General features: G+C 37.3%; 1 protein-coding gene across 14 annotated transcripts in view; it reads left to right on the plus strand.

Moving 5' to 3' along the window:
- Nucleotides 1-16765, plus strand: part of SOX6 (SRY-box transcription factor 6) — a 538119-nt gene that overhangs the window by 176991 nt on the left and 344363 nt on the right. For 13 of the 14 annotated variants that reach the window (XM_051967575.1, XM_051967573.1, XM_051967571.1 and 10 more), the window contains exon 2: nucleotides 2857-3097. In XM_051967575.1, coding sequence (XP_051823535.1) covers nucleotides 2861-3097 — 237 coding nt within the window. In that variant the 5' untranslated portion in view covers nucleotides 2857-2860. Of the gene's footprint in view, nucleotides 1-2856; nucleotides 3098-9937; nucleotides 10707-16765 lie in introns of those variants that run through there. The other variant, XM_051967584.1, reaches the window with a different exon arrangement.

Genomic DNA, 16765 nt, shown 5'->3' on the forward strand with positions numbered 1-16765 from the left:
GTGCACTATTGTTCCTTGGTGCAATTTATAGATGGAATTATTCTTAAGAGACTGTTTTCATTTCTGGTTCTGTGTCATGATTGATTTATCCCAGAGAAATAACCAGAGCTATACCATCGGAAGGAGCCAATTCAATTTATAATAAGATGATGTCTGTCTGTCAGAGAGGTGAAACCACTGGGAGTATGTTGTATTATTGTGCCTTTCAATTATAGTAAACAGTTTTTTTCCCCTCCTTTTTAAAATGTCTCTAAAATGGCAGCCCATTTGTTGTTCTGTTTTAAATGAATACTTACAATCATTCCTGTATGAGAGCATCTCTCTGCATTCAATCTATGGAAAGTTCTCTCATTTGTAGCAATCTCCTAAAAACTAAAGTCACATTCTTTTAAAGTGACCGATCTTGCTACAGAAATAGAAAATCAAAAGAAAGAAGATCTCAAAGGAAAGAAGATCTAGGTGGGTTTGTAGACTCAGTCACATTCTCCCAAGCATTTTACCGATTGGTTGATTTTGGCTGGATTGGGAACATGTGTCTTATTTCGCTTTTTGGGTTGAAAACACTTATGTCAACATTTCCTACCTTTCTTTTTCAGGGATACACAGAGATAGATTCCTTTGAGTCACCTTACTAGTTAGTTTCTAGGTTCTGATTTTAATCAAGATTTTTGTTCTTATTTACAGGATGGTTATTATAAACAGGTACTCGCATTTTAATATGCTTCAAAATACTTTCAGGGCTTGTACTACTTTTATTTAGAACTATGCATAATTAGATTAGCTGATCCTATATTAATTTTTTTCACTGTAGGATACTAAATCTGAGCCCCCTCATTAATTGTGAGAAATTTAACATTAGCTGTTAAATCCTATGTGAAACATGGGCTGCTACATAAAAACTACTGTTTAAATTGGAATTAACTTAATTATTTTTCTTTGCACTTGATATTTCCTTCACTGCAATATTCATGAAAGCATGTGACAGATTTGTAAATTTAACTGTTAATCTCAGATTTCTAGACCCTTTAATCAGTATTTATTTGTCTGTAGAAACAGTACTAGCAAGTTAATGATTTGCTAATTTGAAAAATGCTCATGTGGTTTCCTATGTTAACTGATTTGTGCATTTTTTAAAAAAATGCTATGAAATCAATTAATGTTAAAGAGCAATTAAGGTGGGGGATCTTCTTCCTTTCATTACATAGCAGTTTTAGTACTGAAGATGTCACAAACTTAAAGCAGTTCCAAAAAATTAGAGAAAAGTGTATTCCTGTTGTTGTCATGCCTCTTAAGTTACATGGTTGCCTAATATACTTTCTTCTATGAAATTAAGAAATTCCTTTTCTTGTAATAAAGTGCTATGGCATTTAAAAAAAAATTCAATTGAAGAACTCTAGTTCTATTACTGTCTGAAAGAGCAGGACAGAGACATCTTCTTATCACCTTGACTCCTCAAATGGTATGAGATAAGAGTTGTCAATATATTTATATTTGGATATATGTATAAATGAATATTCGGTCATTTGTTTAGAAGATAGATTTAACAATATTATTCACAACAGTCATTTTACTGTTCTCATTCACTGGATTCTTGAAAATGCTTTGTATCTTGTATGCACTATCTAATATAAAATGGAAATATAATTATTTCAGGCACTCAACTCAAATGGTACAAAATTGCCTTAAGACTAATCACACATTATCAGCCAATCAATCAATATGCCACTTAAACTTTTATAGCAGTTGACATGTAAATATCTTGGAAATCTTTGGGAAAGAATCAGATTGGCTTTAAAAAGCATTAAGCATAGAACTCATTAATAGAAGGCACAAACTAAATCAGAACTCAAGAATCTGATTTGCTTAGGACTTCCATAGTAAATTATTTACTTCCCTGGCTAAATTTCCTAAGGGCCCTGCATAAACTTCCTTTTTCTGTGATTATAATTTGGTTCTTACAAAGGCTATTGGAGGAATCTAGGCCTTTGGATTCTTCAAATCATGCTTACAGCTGACTAATTTGGACACTAAGGAAAGATGGGTACAAACTCCAGAACTGTTCCTTAAAAACCTGTTTGTGGATTTTTGGGGGCTTGGAGAGAAGATAAAGTATAGGAAGAATTTTGATGAAAATGCAGTAGTTATCCAAGGAAGGGACAGATGTTTTGTAATTACTTTTTTGTATATATGGTGCATCCCCCTCCTCAAACCCACCCCCAGTAGAAATTTCAGATTACATAGTGCAATAATTTTAGATCTAGAAAAGGGTTTCAAGGTTAACTAGTCCAATGCTAGCATTTTACAGATGAGGAAACTGAGGCTCAGAAAGGTTAAATAACTTGCTAAGTCATAAAGTGGCAGAACCTATAAGTTCTAACACGGGTATGGAGTATTTCATTTTTGTCTATATAACTTCAGTGTCTCCTATATTTGTTGCTTTGATTTGAATGGAGACAGCTAGAGAGTCTTGAATTCCCTTTTCTCCTGAGTGTTCATATCCAACTTGTGATTGGAAGAAATGACTTATAAATATAGGGTTAGTTTATCAATCAATCAATCAACATGTTTTTGTTAAGTGCCTGTTCTGTGACAGTCTCTGGGGTTATAAGTAGACCCTTTCTCAGAATATTTTTAAATGCCTAAAATAAAATACCTAAGATGAAAAAGAAAACCAATTATATTAAAATAAAGATGTAATAATTTTTTCCCACTTAAGTTCAAAGATTCTTTTCCCCCATCCCAAGCACATACTGCTATCCATGGGTCCAGTCAATAACTAGTTTTATAACTTGTGCAAGATTATTCCCCGGGCTCCAGCCATCCATGTTAATTTGTGCCATCTTCTTCCTTTTGCAGAAGAATGTCTTCCAAGCAAGCCGCCTCTCCATTTGCCTGTGCAGCTGATGGAGAGGAAGCGATGACCCAGGATTTGTCCGCTCGGGAAAAGGAAGAGGGCGGTGACCAGCACGTGACCTCCCATCTGCCTCTTCACCCTATCATGCACAACAAACCTCTCCCTGAGGAGCTACCAACTCTTGTCACCACCATTCAACAAGATGCTGACTGGGACAGCGTCATCTCAGCCCAGCACAGAATGGTAAGTCTGTGGCCAGGACGCTCATCCTCAAGTCAGGCGTGACCCAGGAATCTCTTAAGAAGTCACAAATGCTGACCATTTTATACAACTCCTAGCACAGCCTAGTGTAATGATTACAACGCTGCTAAGTGGCCAGGACCAGACAATGTTTGACAGGCAGATGGTTTGATATTTAACTGATGTGCAGGGGCCAGCTTGACCTGTCAACAGCTTTCCCCCCCATTCTGAAGGGCACGCTCATCTCCCTCCATGCAGAGTGGGTAGATAGACACAGGAAAATCACAATATAAGTAATGGCCCAATGAAGTGTGACTATGGATTCATATTGTGTCATCTCATTAGCTAATCACATGTATGGGAATGAGGTCATATGGAGAATAGATCTTTAGTGAGGAGATGCAGGTATTTATCATATTTTTCCATGGTCAAATCTGATTTATAATGAAGCATTTCTAGCTCATGTACCTGTGTATTAATTTAAAAGAGATGCAGAAAGCTCTTGAGTATCATTCCATCAGGCTGGAGGAGAGGCAGACACAACCACAGATTCATACCATATATCAGCGGGCCTTTCTAAGGTTAAACATCATCTTCAACTATCGAAACAGATACTATTAATTAATACAGGAACATATTTGTTACCATATTTAAATTTAAAATGTTCGCTTTTAAATATTTGGAACTGACACTTCAATATATTTCCTTAGATTAGAAATTGTGATCCCCATTCTGCTTTCTGACATTTTTGTTCTTTAAGAAATGGGGATGCAGACTTTCCTTTTCAAATATCAAGAAAGAGAATAATTTAGAAAACCTTAGTATCCTAAACCAATACTATAATAATAACTTGCTTTTGTGTGATGTTTTAAGGTTTGTAAAGCACTTTTTTTCATGGCAAACATAAGGAAAAAGATAGTACAAGTATAATTATCTTCACTTCTTAGTCCAGAAAACTTAGGCCCTAGGAGGTAAACTGATTTCGTTATGATAACAACACTCATCATTTTCTGAGGGGGTATTCTAGTCCAGTCCAGAACTCCCAGAATCAAAGCTATCCTTCATGCTGTCCAGTGGGCAATCCTACCTCTCACCAAGCTTTTACATGTCCATTTTTGTTCCGTGCCTCTAGAGGGAAATGAAAGAGTTCTACTTGATAATAATAACACCCACATTCAATAGCTTTGAGACCTGCATGACTCACATTTTCACATAGTTTTTACAGATACCAGTTAGCTCCTGATACAGCCAGGGCTATGGCACAATCAGGCAGGAGGATGGCTAGTGATATCTTCCTTTCATAGATGAGGGAATGGCCCTTTCTTGGGCTAAGCTGAAGTCTTAAAGTGAATAGGAAACACCTCAATAGATAACTCTACAGGCAGATGTTCTTTTTCCATGGTCAGGCATACCATTGGAAGAAGAGAGTGTATATTTCTGCATAGGTTAGACCAGGGGTCCTCAAACTTTTTAAATAGGGGGCCAGTTCACTATCCCTCAGACTGTTGGAGGGCCGGACTATAGTAAAAACAAAAACTTTGTTTTGTGGGCCTTTAAATAAAGAAACTTCATAGCCCTGGGTGAAGGGGATAAATGTCCTCAGCTGCTGCATCTGGCCCGTGGGCCATAGTTTGAGGACCCCTGGATCATTAGACAGTTGGAAGGTATATAAGAGTGGATTGACCATTGGCAATATACTCAGCTTTTTGGATCTTCATCTGTAAAATGGAGATAATATCTATGTGATATAATATAAAAGTTGTCATTTATCTTTATTAAGAGTAGGGAGAAGGATAAGGACAATGCGTCAGAATTTATATTTAGTTTCTCTTGACTAAGGCTCAAATACAAACTTTCTTAGTCATTGTGCTCAGTTGAAAATTGGATGACTGGATCCCTAGGTACTCATAAAGCAAAAGAGAAGGCAGAGCTCCAGTCATTACTGTTCTTTCCCCTTCACCCTTAGGAGAATGTCTACAGCAAGTTGGACTCAATTGACTTCTGGGTGTTACTTGCATATCCAGTTTAGAGATTTCTTTTCAAAACACTAACGTCTATCGATTTCTTACCTATTGTTTCAAGGCCATTTCAAGCTCCTCTGTCTTGAGAGGTAATGAATTATGAAATCACTGAGGGTGATCCCAGTCCTAATGGTGATTTATATCTATTAATAAGCTATAGTTTACCTCAAATTGCTTCGAGAACATGTAGTGATGAGAGATAGAACTATCACATTGAGGTTCCTTTCTCCATTAGGTTTCACATTGCTTTAAGTCAGTGGTAACCATATCTTACTAGAAGGGAGACAGAGTAGAGGAGAAGAGTGAGAGAGAGAGAGAGAGCAAGAAGGGTGACAGAGGGATGGTAGTCTTGAGAATCTGAAAGGGACTTTATTAGTCCCTTAAAATTGATTCTTAGTCCAATTCCCTCATTTTTAGAGGATATAATGAAGACCCAGAAAAGTGATTTATCCAAAGTCATTCAAGTAGTATGAGGCAGTTAAATGGAATGAAGGATAGAGTTCTAGGCCTGCAGTCAGAATGTCTTGAATTCAAATTGCTGTGTGATCATGGGCAAGTCACTCAACCTCTGTCTGCCTTCCTTTCCTCATCTGTAAAATGGGGATAAAAACAGTACCCACTTCAAAAGATTGTTGTGAATATTGACACGTAAACATGCAAAGTGTTTTAAAAGTTTTCAAGAGCTATAGAAATCCTAGTTCCTATCTCTTAGGAAAATCAAGGTTTGCCTTAGATTGTCTCACTCTCAATCCAGAAAAGAGAGGAAGGAAGAAAGAAAATGAGAAAGAAGAGGGCCATGGAGCCAGTGGATATTGAATAGTCAATGAATAATAAATAAAAATAATGATAAATGGTTATAGATGTTCTCCCCAGTGGAGTCTGCTTTCTAAATTTGAGCCTTCTCTTTTTTCAGGATAGTACCTTCTAGATGGCAGGATAGCATGGCCATTAGTTTTGTCAAGAAATCAACTGCTGAAAGAAAAAGGAATTTTACAAAAGTTCTGAGCAGGAAGTTTGCCTACTAGCAGATTGTGATGGGAGAAAGACTAAGTTATAGTTCTTCAGTGAGAATTTGACTATTTCTATTAATCAAAATGTGCTGCCACAATTTGGAAAACATCATTTTTGTTTTGGCAAGTAACAGTCCTTGTTCTGATGATTTATCTGTAGACTTTGGAAAAGCAGATTGTTTTATGGTTTGAAATTTTAAAAAATACTTAAAAGCCTAGCTATTTCCAAAATTTTTATCAAGTAGAATTTATAGTAATATAGACTACTTTAAAATCTATAAGTACATTATACATCATCATCAAAAAAAAGAAAAAAGCATATTGGCTAGAAATGTTTTCAAACTTTCCCTCCCTTTTGATATCAAGCATTGCTTTCCACTGGGGCCTTTGTGAATTCTGAATGTCTGGAAGCCAAAATATTTTGTCTTAACTCCCACTCTATAGTATTTCCCAGCTGTGTACTTATATGGTGTAATAAAAGGATTTAACAAATGGGAAATAGCAGCTGCATTTGGAGATTCCCTTTGTGCTCCCGTTTCATTTGATAGATGCAGCAATGTGTAACCAGTGCAACGTCAGACCTGCCATGACTTAAATTGCAGGCATCAGATCATCAGCCTGCTTGACTTTACTATAGAGGGAGGAAGAAAACACAAGTTTTAGCCAGTGGTCAAAAAACTGTAGATGGGCTAGTTAGTAGGGAAGGTGAGATTAAAGCCAAATAAAATGTTGGATAGGCAATTGATTGAATTTTACCTAAAAATTAATGTGTAAAGGTGGGGTAGGATGGTGAAATGAAACTCACAATTCCTTTTTGTAGCAGTTTATTCTCTTAATCTAAGGGTTAGTTCATGTGAAATAATGATTTAGAGAGAGGGACACTTTTTTTTTTAAGATGACAGTTTTGACAATACTGTTTTTATAAGTGTTATATGCCTTACTCGTGGGCAGTCAGAAGAACATATACCAGTATTCTACATTCTGTACTCAGAAAGAGTTTTGCTTTTCAAAAATACAGATTATGGAATCTCTCCTCCTCTCTCCCTCTCCTTTTCTCTTCCCCCCTCTCCCTCCTCCATCCTCTCTCCCTCTCTTCCTTCCTTCCTTCCTTCCTTCCTTCCTTCCTTCCTTCCTTCCTTCCTTCCTTCCTTCCTTCCTTCCTTCCTTCCTTCACCTAGAGATATAGTGTGATATCACAAAAGGAATGTTCTTATATAAATCACTTTTGCTCTCTTGACTTCAATGTCTTCCTCTCTGAAATGGACCACACTAGAAGAAACCCAAGATTTCTTCCAGCTCTAAATCTATAATACTGTAGTCTTACCTATTGGAAAGGAAAGGGCCAACAGGAGCAACAGCATTAGCAATGATGATGATAATAATGATAATAAAATCTCCTTCTTAGAAGATAGCTTCCAAAGTTGAGATGGCACAGAGTTAAAACAATAATAACAAAAAACAACAATAACAACATCAACAACATTGATGTAATTTTCCAACCTTTCTCTTCATAGTCCCTACTACTATAACAAAGAACTATATTTATTAAAATAATAGTTAACATATATATAGCACTTTAGGGCCTTCAAAGCAATTTACATGTGATCTCATTAGATCATTAGTCAACAATTCTGTGAAGTAAATGCTATTATAATCTTCACAGAATTACACGTGAGGCAGCTGAGGCTGAAAAGTTGCTCATGGTTATTTAGCTAGAAAAAGTCTGAGGAAAGATTGGAACTCCAGGCTTTTTTAATGCTAATTTCTAGTCAATAAACCTTTATTAAGCACCTACCCTAGAGGAGCTCACAATCCAATGGGGAAGACAACATATACTAACAAACTATATACAGGAAAGCTAGGAAATAATCATTAGAGAAAAGGCTCTAGAACTAAGGTATAAGGAAGGGTGTCCTGTCTTAATAGAATTAATGACAGATTTTTTTAAAAATAAAAAACAAATGTTTCATTCTGTACCTGTGGTCCATCATCCAGAAGAAAATCTTAAGCAGAAAATAGCTGTTATTATTTGCTAAATTGAATTGATGAAGCAAACCTGTAGGTCATGTCAGCAGAGACACAGAGAGACAGATACCCATTCAAAAGCCAAACTTTTGTTTCTAATTCTTCTTTTGCCCCCGTTATCTAACCATCAGACCCCCAGAGTTTTAACTGTTTGCTAAGCCTGTTGTGGGAATTGATTTTTTTTTTTTTTTTTTTTTTTTTTTTGCTGAGGCAATTTGGGTTAAGTGACTTGCCTAAGGTCACATAGCTAGGAAGTGGTAATTGTCTGAGACCAGATTTGAACTCAAATCCTCCTTACTTCAGGGCTGGTGCTCTATCCACTATGCCACTTAGCTGCCCCAGTACTCTTATATGTTGGAAGTTTTAGAGGCATGGTCCTGCCTTCTCTGGATCTGGCTCTCTCTGGGTTTGGCTATGTTCTCATCTTGGCCTTCCCCAGACCTCTTTCAATCTGTTTACCTCTAGGAAATCTTTCAATGAATATTGTTCACTGAAAAGCATCTTAGGGAGCAGTGTCCACTCAATTCTTGCTATGAGCAAATCTTTATATTAGATGTCCTTGATCAAAAAGAAAAGGAAAATGCAACTTTTGACAGAGATGTCCTTGTGATCTATTTGGAGAAACAGAAATGCCCGGAGAAGAACAAGTAAAGAACACTTATTCAGAGTAACAATGTCTGCTAGTGCAAATGGGTGTCCTCTATAGTGAGAACATACCAAATGTGAATGAGTGGCAATAAAGTCAGGCAGAGTCTGTCTCCTGGGAATTTTAAAGGATAAAAGGAGAAGAGGATCAGTAAAGAGGAAAGGAAAATAGAGCTACATACAAAGTGACTGCTGCAAGAAGTGAAGCAAGGAAGAAGGGAAGAAGCTTGGAAGCTGTTGAAGATTAAGCCAAGAAGTTCTGATGAAGTTGACATCAGAGAGGATCACTGGCATTTCTTGATCAGAAGAGTAACATGGTCAAAAATGGCATTTTGTTAAAAATCTAGTTAGTCTAGATTGAGTAAGGGATTTTGCAGAGAAGAGCAGTGTTGAAAATCAAGAACTCTATTGGAATAATTCAAGCATAGAATCTCAAAGTCTTGAAATAATCTGGAGGTTGGAGGAATGAAAAGAAAGGGATGGATTTGGGGGACTAAGCAAAAAGACTCAGCAAGTTTTCATAGGTGAGAATAGAAAAGTAAGGCAAGGAACAGAGTTGGAAATAGCTTCAAGGTTGCTGATAGATTGGTGGAAGTGTCATTTACTTGAATGGTAGAATTGCAATCTCTTTCTCTGAGGGGTGAGGAAGATGACAGGTGGATAGAACAAACTAGTTTGTCATTGAACAAGTTGAGTTTCAGTTATTGGAAGAACATCTAAAGGGATATATATGTCAGGGGAGAATATCAGTTAGGGTAGCAAGAACATCTATATTAGTAGGCATCAGTGGACTATGGTAAAATGTACTTTAAAATCTTGGTGTTAATGTTTGTTTACAAAGAGATTCAATTAAATTTATCTATTTCCTTAAGTGGTCATTGCACTTCCATCCTGGGTAAAATAGGGAGACTAGATCTCAAAACAAAACAAACTGAAACAAACAAAACAAAAACCCAAACCCAAACCAAAAAACTCCAACAATCCCAAAACCTCAACAAGCAATTCACTTCAATAAGCATTAATTAAGCACCTATGTATGACCCAGTGCACATGGATGCCTCTTCACAGAATCCAAAGAAACATTCCCTGGCTTCAAGAAACTCTTTAGTGTGAGTGTGTGTGTGTGTGTGTGTGTGTGTGTGATATAACATGTATCCACACAAAGACTCAGAGGCACCCAATTCTGCCTTTATTTGGTTTGCAATGACATCATTAGTTACATCAGTATTAATCTCAGCCTTGTCAATGAGCTTTACCACTGTTCCCCTCTTTCTCCACCTTAGAATATCTCAAATGATCAGACTGCCATGGCTGAATTTTGGCTTCTCTTAGTAAGAGCATTTTTGCTCTGTAAATAAATGGTGCCAGTAATGCCCTTTTGTTGCAATGGAGAGCAAGCAAAAGCAGGAGTGTTGACATACCTAATTAATTAAGAACTGTCGGGAACAATGCTTCTCTGCTTGCAAACAGCATCTACTCTCTGCCCCTCCTACTCAGTCCAGTCAAGTTGCTAATCAACTCCAAACTGTTTCATACAGTTCACTTGACAGAGTCCTAAAAAGCCTGGAGTGGATTCTGGATTGTTTCTTGGAATAGGACTCTTGTCACTCCATGATAGCACAGCCCAAGGATTTTCAGTAGGGATGAAATATTTTCTGGCCATCCCTTCCTTTGTGGCAGTCTTTTAAAAGATTTGTAATCTGGTTAACCATTTTAAAAAGTTTAAAAGCTCAACCTGTTGCCAGTTGTTAGCAAAATTTTGTTATTTCCTTAGCACCCAAATACAGTTGCTTTCTTTACCTTTTCTGGAGTTGTGCCTGTGGCTTGGAGGGACACAAATCACATCGCTGCATCTCCTCTAGGCTGGAGCACATCAAGAGAGATCCTAAAATGGTCCACAGCTGAGTCCAGGTATCATCCAAAGTTCATTTGAATCTTGACCTAGGTTTACTCTTTCAAGGTACCTGATTGGTCCTTTGTGGCATTGGAAGGAATTCAGAGACCAGGTGAGTTTCAGATATGCAGAGTTTAGTGACTGCATTTCCTCTCTGAAGAATTTTTCTCCCAGAAAATGGGGAAGATAGAATGGGAAGCAGGTGCACTTGGTCCAAAGCTAGGGTTAGGGATGGAAATAAGAGGGGTGAGTTGGTCTGTGTGAAATATGGCAGCCATTCCCCCAAAGAAGGCAGAGGCTATTTTTTGTTTCAGCAAATCCTGAGATTTGTACACACTTATGCTTGAGACACACAGATACACACACACACACATACACATGCGCACACACACAGAAAGAGGGAGAGGGAGAGAGGGAAGGAGGGAGAAAGAGAAGAGGAGAGAAGAAGAGAAGAGAAGAGAAAAGAAAAAAGAGAGACAGAGAGAGAAGAAAGAAGAGAAGAGAAATATACATACTCAAGACACCCTCGCACCCCTGCCTAAATTGTTACTAGCACATGGCAGCCTCTTTTTGGATCTTGGTTAACAACTGAGGTGACAAAAATTTATTTTCATTTGAAATCAATGTAAAAAGCATTTTTATTTGCATGATAGCCAGCAAGATAGTGTATTTGTGTAGATAACTAAATAGCCAATTAAAGTTGTTTAGTGCTCCTAGATTAATCTCTGGTATTTTCACATGGTTAGCTTGTAGCTATTCTAAAAAGATTCCCAAAATTTCTAAGGTGTCGTCTTAAAAAAAAATCCAAATGTACATTGTTTTAATAAATCTGGTAGACATAGGAAGGGGCCCCTCAACACCACCTCTATCTCAGGTACCCTTTCCTACCACAAATGTTCCAGTCACTTTTGCCATTAATTTCACTTTGCCTGGTTATTTTTATTTATTTACTTATTAATATATGTTGTTTTATTTTGGGGGAGGAAGTGGATGGCTCTGTATGTAGGTTACTAAACTTGGAATCAATCAAGAATTCACCTTCCTAAGTTCAAAGCTGACCTTAGATGCAGACTAGCTGTGTGATTGAGCAAATCACTTAACCCTGTTTGTCTCAGTTTTTTTTTTCATCAGTAAAATAAGCTGGGGAAGGAAATGGAAACCACTCTAGTATCTTTGTTATAAAGAGCTGGACATGAATGAAATGACCTAACAACAAAATTTATTTTTGCTCTCTTAAAATTTTTTTAAATTTCATTTTGATTTTATTCTGAACTTTAAAAACATCAAAAAACACTTATCTTCCTAGTGGAACAGAAATAGAGGCTTGTACGTGAAACTGTATCTCTATTGTACACAGCTTGCTTTTCTTTTTGAGTATATCAGAATAAATTCACCTGTAACTTTCACAGCTGTCCTAACAGGTCAGTTTTCACAAAGGCACTTGGGGAAAAGTTTTCTTTCTCTCCCTCCTTCTGCTCTTCCCTTTTGAAAAATTGACGATGTTGCCTTCCAAAGAAGAAAGAACATGTGCTCAGATACTTTGGCTTTTTGTTTTTTCTTCTTGGGCAAGGAGGAATCAGGTATGCATGCTGATTAACACACTCCAGTCATTAACATGTGATTATGTGGGCTGCATATTGAGCACCTGCCAAAAGATAAAACCCAGCACTTTGCTAGATCTGGGCAAGGACTTTTTGCATTTCTTTTGTACTTTGACAGCTCAAGGAAAATCAGACCCTAGTATCTTTGTTCAGTGTAATAAAATTGTGTACACAAAATGTCTTCAAGGAGACAGGGGAGATGAGATGCCAGGTTTGTTTTTATTTTAATCGTCTAGGCTATATAAGATCCAGTGGTTGGGGCTAGCAGAGCACTGAATGTAATGTGAATCTCTTAATGTACTATATTACTGACATTCGCTTACAGCCTACAACATTCCTGCATGTTTATAAGGATTATCTATGCTGGGATTCAGCCAATATTCTTCTCATTTGCTCTGGTTTTATGTGATACCTTTATGTCTCATAAATGTCTTGTTTCTCTTTCATTCTCCCCAGTGCTGCTGGTATAGTCTGTTTGCAGAACACATGAGCAATGTTGCTGACCTCTGCTTCTGCCCATTGTCCTTCTGCAGTCATTGCTACTAGGCCAAAGTGTGGCTTATGATATATGGGGTCTTCAGCACTTTTAAGAAGGGTCACTTCTCGCTAATTATTTAGAAATGGATAGTTGCATATGATTCATCTCATTGTAAACTTTTTATGGTTAGAAGAGACTTTTGACATCATCTAGTCCAGTCCCCTCATTTAGCAGAGGAAGCCAGAGCCTACAGAGCTGAAAAGACTTGGTTAAGGTCATGCAGTATGTGACTGAGCCAAAATCGGATTCCAGTTTTCCCGAGTCCAGTGTAATTTCTGCTTCACAAGACTGTTCCTCACTGTGTATGGGAGGTAATCTTTGGAGCCTAATAAAACTAAAACATGTCCAGTCCCCTCAAGCTTTTTTTTTTTTCTTACATGCAATCTACCCAAAAAAGCAAAAAGCTCTTTTTGAAAAAGTATTCTTAAAAATTCAAACAACCCTCTGTTTGCTTTATTTAGAAAAAAGAAAGATTTCAAGGCTTAAGCTATTTTATAATACAAGCTGAATACTACCTCTGTACTGGGATTTGAGGGGTTTCAATATATGTATTCTTTCTCTACTCAACATTTCATCCAACAACACAGTTGCTGGACACAAAGTAACAAGAGTTGGTTCCTAATAATGTAGCAATGTAGTTTGCCAGGTAGATACCAGCAACATTTTGGTGAGGAAGTGTCATGTGGTCATTGAAGAGTAACAGTGACAATCTTAAACTTTTCACTGCAAGAAGTCTGTTGAAGGTGTGAAATATTATCATATTATCAAAACAGTTTATATAGACTAATCTTGAAATAGATTCAACTCTATTTCTGCCTTTAGTAGGATCTTTGTCATGGATTTCACTCCTTTGGTTGGGTCTGGTGAATCCATTGGATCTTTTTCAGAGAATTTTTTAAATAAATAAAATAAAATATGTGAGATCACAAAGAAAAGCAACTAAAATGAACTAGAGTCTGTAGACAGGAAGATTGTGATCCAGTAGTAAGTGAAATAACTCCAGTAATTTAAAAGTCATGAGGAACCTAAACAATAATTTGAGACATCTGAAGCAATTGTAACATGAAAGTATCTATGATATCTATTGGTGACAAAGTCACAAGTAAGGTAAATTCTGCTGTGGTTTGTTGCCTGTGTTCAGGAGAGGAAATGCTAGACTTTCATTAGAGGCTAGTGAAAATAAAGATGTAGTTATTTTCCTATTGTAGCTTACTCTCTGTCTGCGAATCCCAGGCAAAGATCCTCTGACGAGAGTTGCAGTGGGAATTAGAATTTTGGAATTCAAATTTGGAGTCAGAGAACCTGACTTTGAATAAGAGTTTTGCTGCTTGCTACCTGTGTCACTTTTGGCAAGCCACTTACACTTTATCAGCTCTCATTTTTATCATTTGTAAAAATGAAAAGTTGGATCAGATGATCCCTAAGGTCTTTTCTGGCTTTAAATTCAATGAATTGTGTGCTCTAGCTAGTGAAGGCTCCTTCCACCCCTAACAGTTCTTATGTTCCAAGGTTCTTTCTAGTTATCCGGGGTCAGATTGGGAGCAGAGAGCAGCAGTGAATGGGGGAAGAAGGCAGCATATTGCTTTGAAGATTAGAATCTGAGACTGTGTTTGCCACCTTAAAACCCTTTCCCATTTTTGGCATGAAAGGGGCTGTTTGTAATAAAGGTAACTTTAACATAATGAACCTTCCATCATTCACTCAGAGAGTCCCAGATGATCAGGTTGAAAGGGCCCTCTCTGATTATTGAGTCAAGCCACCTGCATCAAGCAGGAGAGACCCTCCTCTGTTCCTTCCATGAACATATCTAATCTTGCTTGAACGACTCTAATGAATGTGCCTTAATTACCTTGATATGCAAATCATCTCACTGTTTGATTGTCTTCAGCCTGCAAAAGTTTTTTCCTGCTTTCCAAGATAAATGTAACCTTTTTAAAGAAGAAGAAGGAAAAAAAAAAAAACCTCCAGTCTATTATTCCTTGTGTTAACACAGCTTTAAAGAGGAAGGGGGAGGGGAGATAGTTATTCTTTAGCGTATTATCCTTTTTAGTATTATTTTGGTATTACCACATTCCCACGACCCCACTAGCTTTTTTTCTTTTCTTTCAAAGGCAATACAAATTGAGTTCCATTAATATCCCTGGGTAAGATATATTCTAAACTCCAAAGTATATATTAGAAACCTTTGGTAATAAACTTTTACAATCAGGTAGAAATGAGAAATGAACATTTATGTGTTTCATTTGTCCCTGTTTCATTAGTGCCCCGGAAAATGGGAACTCTTATTTAATAAAGTGATTGCAAATGATTCTGTAAACATTTGCTTTCATCACAGGATAACTCAAATCTGGTTCTAAGCATCAGCATGCTTCCAGGACCTGAATAAACCTCTCCTTAATTCACAAATTTCTGCCTTCATCCAAATTTCTCAAGGATGAGTCTTATTTGAGGTATAGACAGAATGCCTCAGAGAATTGAGGAAGGAAGATTAGCTATCATGTCTTTATGACAACACTCTGCATATATGATTTTTTTTGTTAGTTCCAGATATAACTGTTTCTTTCTTTCCCTTTCTTTCTTTCTTTCTTTCCTTCCTTCCTTCCTTCCTTCCTTCCTTCCTTCCTTCCTTCCTTCTTCCTTCCTTCTTTCTTCCTTCCTTCCTTCCTTCCTTCCTTCCTTCCTTCCTTCCTTCCTTCCTTCCTCCTTCCTTCCTTCCTCCTTCCTTCCTTCCTTCCTTCCTTCCTTCCTTCCTTCCTTCCTTCTTTCTTTCTTTCTTTCTTTCTTTCTTTCTTTCTTTCTTTCTTTCTTTTCTTTTCTTTCTTTTCTTTTTTTATTACTGGGTTAGCTGGGATGAGCAGATGTAAACTATGAACTATGCCCCATTGCTAAGAGCAATAACTCACATTGTTAAAACAAAGGCCACAAATATATTTACTCTCTCTGTTTTTGTGTCTCTGTCTCTGCCTTTCTGTCTCTGTCTCTCTGTCTGTGTTTCTCTGGCTCTGTTTCTCTCTGTCTCTTATATGTGTTTATCTATCTATTTACCTATTTACCTATCTACTTATCTACCTATTAACACATCATCTTTGTATACTAGCATGCCTTTTTTCTAAGCCTTCCCTTGTAAAGCTTGTGTCTTTATTTTTTATCAAGACATCTTGTCTTATGTGACTTATGTGATTAATTTGTCTCTTTCAAATTATTTGCTGTAAAGTTTAGGGTTAGATATTTCCTAAAATAGTTTTGGTAAATTTCCTTGGAGAATAATGTGCATGAAAACAGGGGTGGTTCTGTCCTGCCAGGCATTTAAAAGTCAGAGAGATTACTGGCCAAATGTCTCTAGGCTTGCCAACATTTTGTGTTGCCTTTTGATGTGATTGCAGAGTTAACTCAGCAGGCATGGGAGGTGAGGAAAGGATAGCAAACTTATTCTTTCCTACCCCCACCTTGGTTTCTATTTTCCTGCCCAGTTTTCTTCCTCTTCTATTTTTAAGCAATTTATCCTCCTTTGCTAGCAAACTCACAAAAGGAATCATTTGCTGTTTCTTTGAACAGGGATCCATGTGGATTTAGATCAGGGCAATAAGAAATGTAGTATAAAGTTTATTGGAAAAAGTTTCCAATTAAACCCATCATTGTCATTAAATCCATTGGAAGCAGTGCAAAGCCTCTTGCTTACGATGTTCTTATGCAAGGGTGAAGAGAAGCAAGATGCAGGGGAGAAAAGGAGGTTTGTGACTATCTGGGTTACCCTGAGGACCCAGGGCAAATGGCCTGCAATCAGAGAGGTGCCCTTTTCAGCTGCCTCAGTGCATTATTGAGAAAGAGCTTGCTTGTTCATCCAACTCCTAAATAGTAACACATGACTTTGGCAAAATCCAGAGTGGGTTCTGTGAGTGTTTCATGTCAAGATTTGAGAGGGAAGGGTGTGTCCAGA

Source organism: Antechinus flavipes, chromosome 6 (genome assembly GCF_016432865.1).
Source record: "Antechinus flavipes isolate AdamAnt ecotype Samford, QLD, Australia chromosome 6, AdamAnt_v2, whole genome shotgun sequence".
NCBI classification, from domain to species: Eukaryota; Metazoa; Chordata; class Mammalia; order Dasyuromorphia; family Dasyuridae; genus Antechinus; species Antechinus flavipes.